The sequence below is a fragment of the Pleurotus ostreatus genome, assembly GCF_014466165.1.
Source record: "Pleurotus ostreatus strain PC9 chromosome Unknown scaffold_9, whole genome shotgun sequence".
Taxonomy (NCBI): Eukaryota; Fungi; Basidiomycota; class Agaricomycetes; order Agaricales; family Pleurotaceae; genus Pleurotus; species Pleurotus ostreatus.
In genome coordinates, this window is record NW_023503164.1 from 1,052,176 (window position 1) to 1,064,627 (window position 12,452).

At 48.9% G+C, this 12,452-nt stretch overlaps 3 protein-coding genes across 3 annotated transcripts; 1 reads left to right on the top strand and 2 right to left on the bottom strand.

The window, feature by feature from the left end:
* Positions 1 to 125: 125 nt before the first annotated feature.
* PC9H_011526 (uncharacterized protein) lies at positions 126 to 1,420 on the bottom strand (the record flags this gene model as incomplete). The annotated part of the gene is made up of 5 exons (XM_036781010.1): positions 126 to 611; positions 675 to 796; positions 853 to 908; positions 961 to 1,094; positions 1,160 to 1,420. 5 exons carry the CDS (start codon positions 1,418 to 1,420, stop codon positions 126 to 128), a joined length of 1,059 nt encoding a protein of 352 aa, XP_036626865.1.
* Positions 1,421 to 2,272: 852 nt separating this feature from the next.
* On the top strand, positions 2,273 to 6,917 carry PC9H_011527 (uncharacterized protein; the record flags this gene model as incomplete). Its single annotated transcript, XM_036781011.1, has 23 exons — positions 2,273 to 2,385; positions 2,428 to 2,550; positions 2,603 to 2,719; positions 2,768 to 2,893; positions 2,947 to 4,077; positions 4,133 to 4,307; positions 4,358 to 4,456; positions 4,508 to 4,573; positions 4,623 to 4,713; positions 4,758 to 4,849; positions 4,901 to 5,000; positions 5,051 to 5,170; positions 5,229 to 5,291; positions 5,346 to 5,397; positions 5,450 to 5,520; positions 5,576 to 5,772; positions 5,824 to 5,835; positions 5,886 to 6,000; positions 6,050 to 6,126; positions 6,186 to 6,225; positions 6,294 to 6,536; positions 6,592 to 6,717; positions 6,775 to 6,917. 23 exons carry the CDS (start codon positions 2,273 to 2,275, stop codon positions 6,915 to 6,917), a joined length of 3,492 nt encoding a protein of 1,163 aa, XP_036626866.1.
* A 253-nt stretch (positions 6,918 to 7,170) lies between these two features.
* On the bottom strand, positions 7,171 to 8,821 carry PC9H_011528 (uncharacterized protein; the record flags this gene model as incomplete). Its single annotated transcript, XM_036781012.1, has 12 exons — positions 7,171 to 7,441; positions 7,506 to 7,537; positions 7,596 to 7,635; positions 7,705 to 7,840; positions 7,895 to 8,063; positions 8,115 to 8,223; positions 8,289 to 8,374; positions 8,432 to 8,470; positions 8,525 to 8,539; positions 8,596 to 8,615; positions 8,672 to 8,704; positions 8,761 to 8,821. The coding sequence occupies 12 exons, from the start codon at positions 8,819 to 8,821 to the stop codon at positions 7,171 to 7,173; spliced, it is 1,011 nt and encodes a 336-aa protein (XP_036626867.1).
* Positions 8,822 to 12,452: the final 3,631 nt, after the last annotated feature.

The window sequence follows — 12,452 nt, forward strand, 5'->3', positions numbered from 1 at the left end:
GGCATATTCGAATCTCCTTCATGACAGGCTAGTCACGCGAGGTTGCAACGGATACATGCGAATCGCATATCACACCAACACCTCACGTTCGTCGACTCGGAAACATACAGCCTGGACTATCCTTTCTACGCCCTCTCAGCACACACCACATGCATAATGCCCACTAAGCCTCGCCTAGTCCTCAGTTCTTCGTTGACCCCATCGTACACCTCTTGAAGCTCCTCGCCGTAGACGCCAAGCAAGATCGGCTTCACTGACTCGACATAGATTCTGAACGCCTTGCGATAAGCCCTGCCAATCATGCGCATGATTGGATCATCTACCCAAGGGCCAATGGGCACATACACTCGGCACGGATCGATGTTGACGAAATGTGTTGTCGCGGACAGATGATTAGGAACGTGAGGCGCTAAATTGCGAGTGCCACAGTTACTAGCCAGGGCGGCACGAAGCATTTCGAAGAACCGAACGAGGTTTGGGATATGGCTCTCTGGGGTTACGCCGAGGTTGGGGTGAACGCAGGCGGCGCGAATCCATTCGGATGATAGGAACAGTCCGCCAGGACGCAAGACTCTGGCCACCTCCGTGAGTAATGCCTTGAAATCATGAATCTGGGAAACGAGAATCCTCCGTTATCAGCAAATGAGCTTGTGAGAACACAGATTGTGACGTACTGCCATAGAGATACTTCTGGCATGTATAACATCAACGCTTCCATCAACCCAGCGGAATCGTTCGTTCATATCGTGGACCTCAAAAGACACGTTGTCGAGTGGGTACATTGTCCCGATAGGCACTGGCCAGATCAAATCGTTGGTACGTACGTGGGGGCCGTAAAGATCGAAGACTCACCAATGTCGAGGCCTACAACGTTAGCATGAGGAAACTGCCTTGCTATTTCCATGACCCTGCAAAGGAATAGATTAAACTATGTATGAGTCCACAAAGCGGAAAAGCAACCATTTCCCAGTGCCGGAGCCGAGGTCGACGACCAGTCGACGGCGATCAGGGACGTTGGTCAATGCCTGGGGCACCGGACCACGATAGTTGGCGCCGAGCAATATCTTGATGATATTGTGTTGGACGTTCAATCGCTACGAGTGATCCGAGCCAATTTGTGAGTTTACAGTCGGTTAGGACCAGGAAAAATAGCACGTACTCGTTGTTCCGGGGCATCCACAGGCAGTGGATAAGGGGAGGCGCCATGGGAATGGAAGAGTCTTCCGTCACGTTCACTGAAATACGACGGAAATTCAGACTCGGTCACTTCGACCAACGAGCCTTCTAAAGCATCAGTGCTATCTTCGTCATCTTCGTCTTGACCGTCTGCCCAGTTGAGGTCAGGTTGAAATGTCCAGGACTGAACATCAAAACGAGAACCTTGCAGCCCCCTAGTGCTGAAAGCAGTTCTGGCGGGCATGGTAGGTTGGCGAGTACCAGTTGAGATTGTTGTAGCTTGTGTTATTATATGGATCCTTGTGGGCATAAATAAGCGGCGGAGTTGTTTCTGTACGGTTTAATAGCTTTAGGATCAAGCCTCAGGGCAGAGAGAAGCACCAGAATTCTTCTCCGCTTCCCGGTTCTTCGAGGGGCAGATCTCCAACCGTGGTTACAATAAAGGCTGGGACCGTTTCTAAGACCGTCACGCTCTTGGGTGCCTAATTATTGGGAGTAGATGGAATTTCGCCGATTGATAAGTGCTAGGACATTTTGTGTCCCCACCCTGGGGGATGCTACAAGGTACCGCAAGCGAAGCACCGGTGTCCTGCAAAGATACTCAGCCTGGAGAATTCATCGCCGGGGTTTGATGCTCGTGATGCAGCCTATAAACGCATCGAAGCTTGGTTCTCCGTCGATATAAGTCATTTTTGAAATCGGAGCTCTACCCCCAGGTGGTTTGCCAAGGGTCTCGCATTGCGCAACGAGGCGTTAAGGCAAGAGTTGTAGCTGTTACCGGAAGCGCACTAGTGGCTGCAAGTACCACGAGACAACATCGGTGAGAGAAACCGCAGAGAATGTTGCCACGGTCCGAATTCATGGCTCGCCTGGTGTAGGTGCGACGAGAGGGGGTGCGATCGTACTACGGCTCGGATTGCCAAGTTACTCCATTCGTTGTAGTGTGCCCGTAAGGAGGGACATACTTCCAACTTGATGAATTAATGGAATTTTTCACATAGGGGCGTGAAGGGGCGGGGCAGGGTGTACCACGTGATGGTCACATGGACTCATTTGAAGGGCGCGACGTGTTGTGCGGGCTTGACTCAGAACCACCATGATGGACGCGCACGAAATTGAACAGTTCTTCGCAGAACAAGAGGCAATCATGAGAATGCCTGACGGTGACATAGATTCGCATATTGCTACCATTCCAGCGGCGTCTCACCGGTATGTATCTGTGCTGCTTCGCTAGTCACTCCTGATAGACAGAAACACGAACAGCGAACCTGGAAGGGAGGACGGACTTCCCAACGACACCGTCAAATTGCCTAGTGGTGGTGCTGAGTCAGTTCCCCAGCACGAGCTGGCCTTCCAATCGAAGCCAACGAGCGGGTATGTTCTAGATCAAAGCTACATAACCTAGCCATCATAACTGGTTACGTAGGCGGAAACGGCTTCCTAGCGACGATATAGAATCCCGTTCAAAACGACCCAGGACCTCTCCCGCGCCCCCAAAACAAAGCAAGGCCCGTGTACCAGAAGGATTCAAGTGCGCTCTCCAGTGAGTAACCGCGCACCCCCATACAGATTCAATTCTGAGAAGCGCTAGGCTCAACATTGAACCTATCCCTAATTACGATGCCAAGGCCCAAGCTCCACAAGACGCGACGTGCAGGGAGGATACATTTGCGTCTGAGTCTCCTGCACCTTTTGATGTCACCGAAGACATAAGCGTGTAAGTCAAGTATTTACTCCGCTATGGTAGACACGCAATTTATTATGTTGCAGGTTCACTGAACCGACGGTCGGTTTTACCAAACCCCAGTCCCCACAGCGCCGCATTGGGAACAAACGCTCCGCCAGGCAGGAGCCACAAGTGCAAGCCAACGGCAAAAATGGAACGAAGAAGGCTCTACAATTTGTGCAGCTTCAGGGAGGCGGAGTGAGTAGCAAGTTAGGAGCGGCAGCTCTGAGTTCTTCACCCATTGAAGAGCCCACACCTTTGCCATCGAATGACAAACCAAAAACCCGCAAGGCCAGCCCTGACTCCCCTTTGAAAGGTGTCGAGCGCCAGATGTCGGCCCACGCGACCACTAATAAAGGAACGAAAGTGGTAAAGTTAGCAGACCGCGCGAAGAAACACCCTGAAGCAGGACCCTCATCTATAGCAGATCTATCGTCGAGCTCACGCACCGCCGACACTGTAGATTGTGCGGAACCAGGCCCTTCAAAGGGAAAGAAGGTCCCCGCCAAAGCATCCGCGAAGGTGGCCAAATCCGTAACAAAGACCAAGGACAAGAGCAAGAAAGGCCCCAAATGCACCCCATACGAATACGCTCTTTCGCTTCAAGAGAAGATGTTACTTAGAGCCGAAAAGCCTAAAGAGCATAAATTTCAATTTCTCAAAGGAAAGGTCTTCTTCTACATCGGAAGTGATATGATTTACGCGAGCCAGTCCACCCGTGGCCGCATGGATTACGTACGTGCCCTGCTCTCGGAGAAATATCACCATCAATCCTCACACGAAGTACAGATTGTCAGACATGGAGGCACCCTCCTCCCTGCCTACGATCCTGCTCGTCTTACCCACATTGTTACCGATACAGTGAAAGCGTCGACTTTACGCGCCCTTGGCGTGAAATCCCTGCGAGAAGTCCCGAAGCGCATTCCCATTGTTACATGGACTTGGGTATCAGCGGGGCTTGGGAGGAAGCGGCGAGCCAACAATCAAAGTCGAGATGAATCGGAAATTGAAATTGACGACGTGTTTGAACACGCTGCTTTCAACAGCGAAGTCAGCTTTTATGCGGAAACCTATGGAAGGGGCAAACAACCTTCGCGCGTGGCTAAGGGTGATACTGTTATTGATCTCAATGAAATTGAAGGAGAGTGTGTAGAGAATGGTTCAAGCCGTAACTCGTATGTCGTTCCTCAGCAGATCGGTTCACCTACTACCACGCGTTGTATCTTTAAGGTCGTTCACACCAACTATCCCCAAGGGTTCAAAACCTCAAACATCAGGGGGTAATTCGCCTTCACCACGCTGGTCGGATTTAGAAGCGTCCACAGAACCAGGCAGCTTACGCTTGAATAAGGAAGACCCGTTCGCGAAGTTTTACGAACAAGCACAGGCTGAACTCGAGGGAGAAGTACGTGGCCAGCTATACTCCGTTCCTATCTACCTCATGCATGACACAAGTCTTCCGCTCCTTCTGGGACCGAGGCCGAGGACAACGATGAAAGTGATCCAGGGACTGATGATGAAGATTTCAAGCCATCGCATCCTCCTATCAAGAGAGTCAGTGATATTTGTTATTCTATGATATTAATTACTCAAAAATCGCCGCAGGGATTCGCGTGCGATAGAAAGGAACCTCAACTAATCACGAGTCCGAATCAGGATGTTGTCGACAAGGTGTGGTAAATGAGAGGCGTCCCCTCCATCCTAGCTGACCCTCGAATAGATCCAACAATTGATGAATCTTCATAAAGCCAAGCCAAGCGTAGAAGACAGATGGCGGGTCTTTAGTTATGGAAAATGCACGCCTCTCCTCAGTTGTGCCAATGCTTGAAGGTTAAACAGGATTCGTTTTTTGTAGGTCTAAGGGCGTTGCGCAACCATCCTACCCGCATCAAATCATTTAAGGAAGCAAGATCCATTCGCGGTGTGGGTGAGAAGACGGCGCGAAAGGTTGATGAATTCATTGTCGTAATGAACTGGAAGGTTGACAATTTCTGGCAGATCATGGAGATTCTGGAAACCGGCGATTTGAAGCGTATTGGATATGAACGCACAGAAGACGTAGAGGTATGCTCCCTCTTCCAAGGAGTGTATGGTGTTGGTACGTTCGCGCTCGTTTCTTTAAGAGTTTGATACAACCCAGCAATGCAGGGCAATCTACAGCACAAAAATGGTACGCTAATGGATGTAGGACACTTGAGGATTTGAAGAACGGCAAAAGCGGAGTAAAACTTTCTCCCGCTCAGGAAATTGGGTTAAAATTCTACGATGGTACAACGACATTTTTATTTTTAACTGTGCATTTGCTCAAAATCGGTTATTCCGATAGACATAAACGCCCGGATGCCTAGGGATGAGGCCAAAGCCCTCTTCGATCTGATTAAGCCCATCGGTTATTTTATCTCCCACTACAATTTACCTCACCACTGATATACCAATTCCTCAGCGCTGAATATTGACCCCGATTTATTTGTGGACATCATGGGTAGCTATCGAAGGTGAAAACACCCGAACTTATCCCAACTCCGATGTCTGATACTAGTGCTACAGAGGGAAGTCCACTTGTGGGGATATCGATATACTGATTACTCGCAACCCCGCTGACGGAAAGACACATGCTGGTGATTTTTCATCTATACGTGTTCTTTCCACGAATTCTTAAACCTTTGTTTAAAGGTGTTTTGCCCACTCTGTTATCAAAACTACACGAAATCGGAATCATAACAGAAGACTTGGCAATTCCAGAGGGGGATGACGAAGAGAACGTTTACCGCGGTCTGTGTAGACTCCCCGAGCCAGGCTCTCGGCGGCGGCGAATTGACTTTCTGACCGTTCCCTGGACATCTCGCGGCGCAGCGTTGCTATATTATACGGTGAGCGCTGCTTGATCTAGTTAACATGTCATTTTCTGATCAAATTTGCAGGGCGACGATATCGTATGTCTCTTAACTGTTCATGTTGTTTGCCCCTCATAGTTTTCATTTAGTTCAACCGGGCAATGAGATATAAAGCTAACGTTATGGGATACTCACTCAACCAAAGAGGGCTGTATTCCGGCGTGGTGCGCGACCCCCAAGACCGACGGATCAAAACCAATAAAGGTTATTCATATCTTGTTCTGTTTAACTTCCTCTGATGTCAAGTTGCTAGGGTCATTGATAGCTTCGGAGACTGAACAAGAAATATTCAGGATATTGGGCGTGCCATGGCAAGAGCCACATGAGCGCGTACGAGGATGAGGTTGTGTCGAGACCTAGGTATAGTCAAATTACCTGTCATATTGCAGTCCGATGTTGTACTATCCGCACCATGGACTATTGGTTACTGTAAGGAATCAGTCGCCGAGTGTCCGGATTTATCAACGCTATTGATCATAGTCGAGAGATACACGTAGGTAGCATTCGCTATGCATCATCATCACCAAGCCCCGAGTCTCGACATACTGCTCACTATGAGAGCTTGGATACTAATGCCGAGGCTCTGATGCAGAGGATGGTCAAAATCGTATATAATATGCTCATCCAACGCGGTACGTACTCACTTCAGTACAGCACCTCTTCCGGCATTATGTGGGCGGCCATAATCGCCACGATTCCCCTTGCACTTTCGGCGACTGCCAATGCATTCGCAGGAGACGGTATAATCTACTCTCTCATACACTCCCCATTCATGCTGATGTACTTCGGCGACAGCAACGTTCTTCGCTCCAGGACTAGGCGCCTGCGGCGCCGTCAGCCAACCCACGGATCTCATTGTTGCGCTTTCTCCTGCCCAGTTTGCTGGAGGTGCCAATTGCTTCCGCCACACTGGCATTAACTGTAGGCATTGTGCTCCGTGATTCAGGGTTCTCAGGACTCAACGCGGCATCTTCCTAGACGGAGGGAAATTCATCGATGCCACAGTCGTCGACCTCTGCCCTGGATGCGCCGGGGATAGTATCGATCTATCTCCCTCAGCGTTCCAAGCGCTTGAGAATCCGGATGTCGGCAGAATCCAGGTCAACTGGAACTTCGAGTGATGATAGTTCCTACCCAACCCACAGCAGCCGTAATGCGCATAGATCCCCGCATAGACAACTTATAATCACGCTACATTGTCTTAATCATGCACTTCTAGCCTTCTGTATTGTGTTTCGTGCCTTGGGTCATATTCTGGTTCTTCCTGAATAATACATTTTATTAATACATACATGTTACCACACCGCTCTTTGTCCCTATCAAAATGCTTGAAGTTAGGTTATAAATATATAAATAGTCAATGATAGCCGTTGCTTAATCCGAGCCTCCTGATAACAAAGGGTCATCTGCCCCTACAGTACCATCCTTCCTCGCACTTGTCGTTGCGTATGATGCATTGGGAGAGCCAGTGAACCTCAGTGTGGAGAGGGCAGCAGGAGTCGGCTGTCCTCCTTTGTGGATATCATGCCCAAGGCCTTCAATATGAATGTCGGTCAAGCCTATAGTATAGACGTCGTGGGCCGTTGCCTTGCGGAGATTCAGCAACATGCGGACAGTCAGAATTCCGACGGCAGCGTGGAACGGACTGAAATGATAGAGCGCTGTTAACACAGCGGCCCATGTCAACCGACACTTCGACATGCACTCACCCAAAGCTAAACCAAGGGATTCTGGTGATGCCCTGTTGCGGATTTAACGAGGTCAATGAAACGACGCCGTTACATAAAGCCTGGACTTACTACAGCCATCAGGTTATTGAAAACCAAAATAAACGATATGCTATGTAGCATGTGGTGTATGTTAGCGAAGCGCCGTAGAAACCATAACTCCTGAGAATAAAACGCGCACCTGAAGAAATACAGCAAATTGTCTCGGATGAGGATACTGTAGAGAGATATACGCTTTTCATGCTTGAAGGTTTGAGCAGCCTCCGTGACGGCTTTGTAAACTGCGAAACAAAACAGGACGCCCTCGTACCCCGTCGCTAGAGAGGCGCATCAACCCATCTGGAGCAACGATATTGTCAGAGATAGCGTACCTGGTACCCATTGCGCCCATTCCGTACTGAGATGTACCGATGGGCATCCAGGTAAGGGTAGATGGACTGCGTCAGCTAACAAAGCTTTCGTCCGGGTCACATTGTGAATCAAGACATAGAGAAACGCGGCGATAGATGCTAGAAACAGTATCCCATTGACTGCGGCTACCTGTGGCTTATTAGTAACCCATGCAACAGACAAGGGGGATGGACACATTACCTTCTTGTTTGATTGAAACAAGGCGTAGATGCGCAGCTGCATGATGATTTCAACAGACCACAGCGAGATAGCGCCAATGATTCGTGTAGTAGGGTTTATTGCAAGACACCTAAAATTGGAAGGGGCGTTGGTCAGGATCAGCGGTTCCTGCAAGAATAGTGTGCGGCAACGAACACAATGTCGGATGTAACGCCAGGGAGAGCAAAAACGTGAATTTGGGCAACGTCGAAGACCAACAAGAAGATGGTGTAGTATCGGATCTATCCCTCACGTATAGTGTAAGAAAAATGCCGCATTGAACGCAAAGACGACTATACCCAGAAGAACATAAATTTTCCAAAGCATCGTTTCTGCGTCTATACGCAATCATTAACTCCCTGGCAAGATACTCAGTGCCATTGCACGCCTACCCATATGTACCGAACCTGAAGGTGATGCAGTCAATCTCGCGAAAGCTCAAAGGTCTGGGACTCGGATCTACCTCATCTTCGATAGTAAGAACTACAGAAGCCAAGGAGTGAGTCTGTCCTTCATGTTGGAGGAATATCATAGCTTACAATAATCATAAAGTACCCAAGTTAAACAAGCAACTGCACGAGATGCATCAGCGAGAATCAACACAGTAATCCGGAATGGAATCACATACGGACTGTCCGTAGCGGAATCAAATTCCCCTCGTATAACTTGAGAAATCTTGCAGCGTCCATTGAAATTGAGAGATTGTGGGAGTCGAAATTCGTTGTATGTCTCAAGACATTCAGCGACATATATACTGCACCTTCCACGAACTTCCCCAGAACAGCATGATCGCCCTCGGATGAACCATTGTCAGCCAATAACTCCAAGGTGTAGACTCATCAAGGAGTTATCTCTCGGGCAACCGGGGGGCGCTTGAGTATACGACACACCGTCGGAGTGGTGATCGCACACGGGTCCACTGACAGTTCCACCGATCCGCGTTGTGCGGTGTGGGAGACTAAACACTGTATATAGTCATGCAAAACCACCGACCGGGCATTTAGCCAATGGGAATGGTTGCATTGACGACGCTCACTGATGGGTGGCGCAACTGCTCGGAGAGATGTTAGATAAAACACAAACACTGTAACAAACTTGCTTCAACTCAACAAAAGAAGTGGCGAGACATACACAGATGAGGTTTGGTGCGGTGGATGCAGGATTGCGCCACGGTAAGGGAGTTAACTCCCTACAACCGTTGTCGACATAGCTTAGCACCCGTTCTCCGGTGGGCGCTGAAACGACAAGTAATCGAGTGTGTGGGTGTTAACCGAGCTACTACTTGGATGGACTAAACGGGATTGGCCGAACTACATATAAGATGGAGTGCAGATCCGCATGTTAAACAGAACATGATTTTACTCGAAGACTGCCCCAATCTTGCAATGGCATCAGAAACTCATACGACAATCAATAGGATTCCTCACTAACCTGGGTTCTGCTTTTGACCGAAGGACACTGGCGATCCTCGATGCTTTTGCAAAGCGAGTCATTGCATGGAACAAAAAAAACCGTTGCACCACAAAGGGTCACCAACAGCAGATGGTAGAGGCAGTTGTCCTTCATTCCTCCGTTTAAAGCTTCTCTTGGATAGGTTTCTTCCTCGTCTCCGGATTCTATTCTCCTATTTCCTCCCCTGTTCCCTATTCCATATGTTTCTACTCCTTCAGCGAGTTATGTCGGTCGAAGATCGTGTTACGCTCCTCGTTACGCTCCGTTTCTCTGTCTCACCTCCATCGTCGCCCTTGTGTTCGTTCCATAAAATGTTTGCATCGCATCGCGTGTGGTTTGTGGGTACGTGGGATCGTAGGTCGCCGTTCGGGTTATCTTTCTCTCTCTTTCACGTTCCTTCTGCCGCTTCGTTGATTGATGGATTCGCAGTTGTCTCTGCCGTATGGTTGTCCTCATGACTGAATTACAGCGGAATAGCCTGGAGTGGTATCTCAAAAATGAAACGGCGCTGAAATTGTTGACTGGATTCCCGCGGCGAGTAAAAACTCGTTGCATAATGAAGGAATCTGTGGGCGAGCAGCAGGATTACCGTGACAGCGGGCAACAACGACACCACAACGGTAAGGGAAAAAAGGGAGGCGGTTGGAGTGTGTAAGTCGGACGCGAAGCCGTAATGAATGGCGTCGGGAGACCTTTATTCGACGCACCTGCAACGTTGAGACATCCATGGAGCCCGAAGTGACAATAATATAGACGCGATATGCGTTTTTGTAAGCATTTGCCTGGAGTACCTGCGCCGGAGAGATTGTAGCGTCAAGGGAACCGACTTTGGCTTCCTGACACATCCTCTCATGAGAGAGTACTGCAGCCTGAGCACGAAAGGATGAACGACAAGTCGACCACACACCCCAACCGAGCTTCACGTTGCGGAGACCAAAGCGCTGAGCAACTAAAGTGAGCTAGCCGATTCCTCAGAGTGCGGGGTCGGAGCTTGAATTTACACCAAATTCAGCATATCCAACATGAACACAAAGTGCGCCGCCATCTCCTCATACTTACTGGCACTTGCAAAAAGCTTCAGAGATCTAAATTCGGCTTCATATTGCTCTCCACAGCGAAGTATACTTGCTCTCCGTCACACCTTGAAGCTTTTTATGATACACATCAGTGGCGGAGGTCACTGGTCACTAGTCAAGGCCCAAACTGTATAAAGCTCCCCTCATCGACATGAGGACACTTTCGTCCGAAGTTCCATAGTATGTCACTCCTCACCGATACGAGGAGCGAATCATGCTACCGTGGTGCCAAAAAACAGAATTTCCCTTCCCAGGCTATGAAGAACCATCGTGGTTGACATGGCCATGGGAAGGTTTATGCAACTGTATATAAAATGCTGATAACGGGGCATCAGGGAATTAGCACGGCCTGCTGTTATCCTGACTTCTTGTACCTCTCCAATGACTATGTCGCCTTCACCAGACGCAGAAAGCGAGCAATCACAGTCGTCAATGACTCAGAGCGATTCGGCGGACAACTTTGGTTACAAGCAAGAGCTGAGACGAGTAAGTACTAGGGTCAAAGTCGGTGAACTCAAGCTTACCATCTACTTATCTCATTTGTTGATGGGCTACCTCCCTGGTTAGAATCGTGGTCTAGCCCACATGCTATTCAGTAAGCTCATATTGCCGACTCTTCGTGTCGTGAACTCATTCCTATCTTCCTGCTCAGTGACTCTAGGTATGAGCTTATCGCTTGACAGTTGGGTCGGTATCAATTTCTGAATACACCCCAACGTTACCACCAGCCATAATCGCCGTCCGTGAGTGGGATTACATTTCCCGCTATTGATCACTCGAAGTTTCATGTTCACTTTCTCAGCGTATGGTTTGACGGCGCCCATAGCCACGACATTTGTTAATGGTGGGCCCGTGACTATGATATGGGGGTTAGTGGATAGAGTCAACACCAGATCCTGATCCTATCAGTAACTCACCTGAATTGCCTAGGTGGTTGCTCGTTTGTGTCTTATCCCAGCCCATGGCCTGTTCGCTCGCCGAAATAGCTTCGAAATACCCAACATCCGCGGGGGCCTATTACTGGTGCTTCCGCTTAGCCTCTCCGCGCTCTAGATTGCTCCTTTCATGGATTAATGGGTGGCTTACGATGGTCGGAGTCTGGACAATCGCACTAAGTGTCACTTTTGGTGAGTGAGGGAGAAGATAAAGACCCGCTTACCTTCGTCTACGTGAGAAGCGTACTTAAGAACTATTCATTTTATATTGTATCTTGGCCCAGGTGTCTCGCAGTTCATCGTCGCCGGTGCGACTATTTTCCATCCGACTTGGGTAGCAACCGCTTGGCAAACTTGTAAGCAAACGCATTTTCTGAGACTCTGAGCTACGCTGAACATAACTGATATATCTCTGCGCTCCTTTTTCATTTTCATCCGAGCAGATGTGATATTTCTAGCCTTCACCGCCTTCATCAGCTTCGTTTGTATAGTGTTCAATAAGGCTCTTCCTACCCTAGATGTAAGTGGCGAAGTCTAAGTCTACATCCACTCAACCTTATCCGCTGATCATCCCAATTATCTATCTTCCTCAGTTGCTTTCAGCATATTGGACCATGGTCGGCATCATCGGTAGGCTATATGTATATTATAATCTTTGAGCGTCGCAACGTTACTTACCGATTTTTGGCATCCGTTTGAAGTTATATTGATTTCCCTTTCTGCACGGGCTGCTGTTGGCCGGCGGCCAATATCGTTTGCGCTAGGGCATTTCGATCCGTCCCCGTCTGGTTGGATGCCGGGATGGTCTTTCTTCATAGGGTTATTGGCTGTAAGTCATCATCTATTCGTGTTGACAT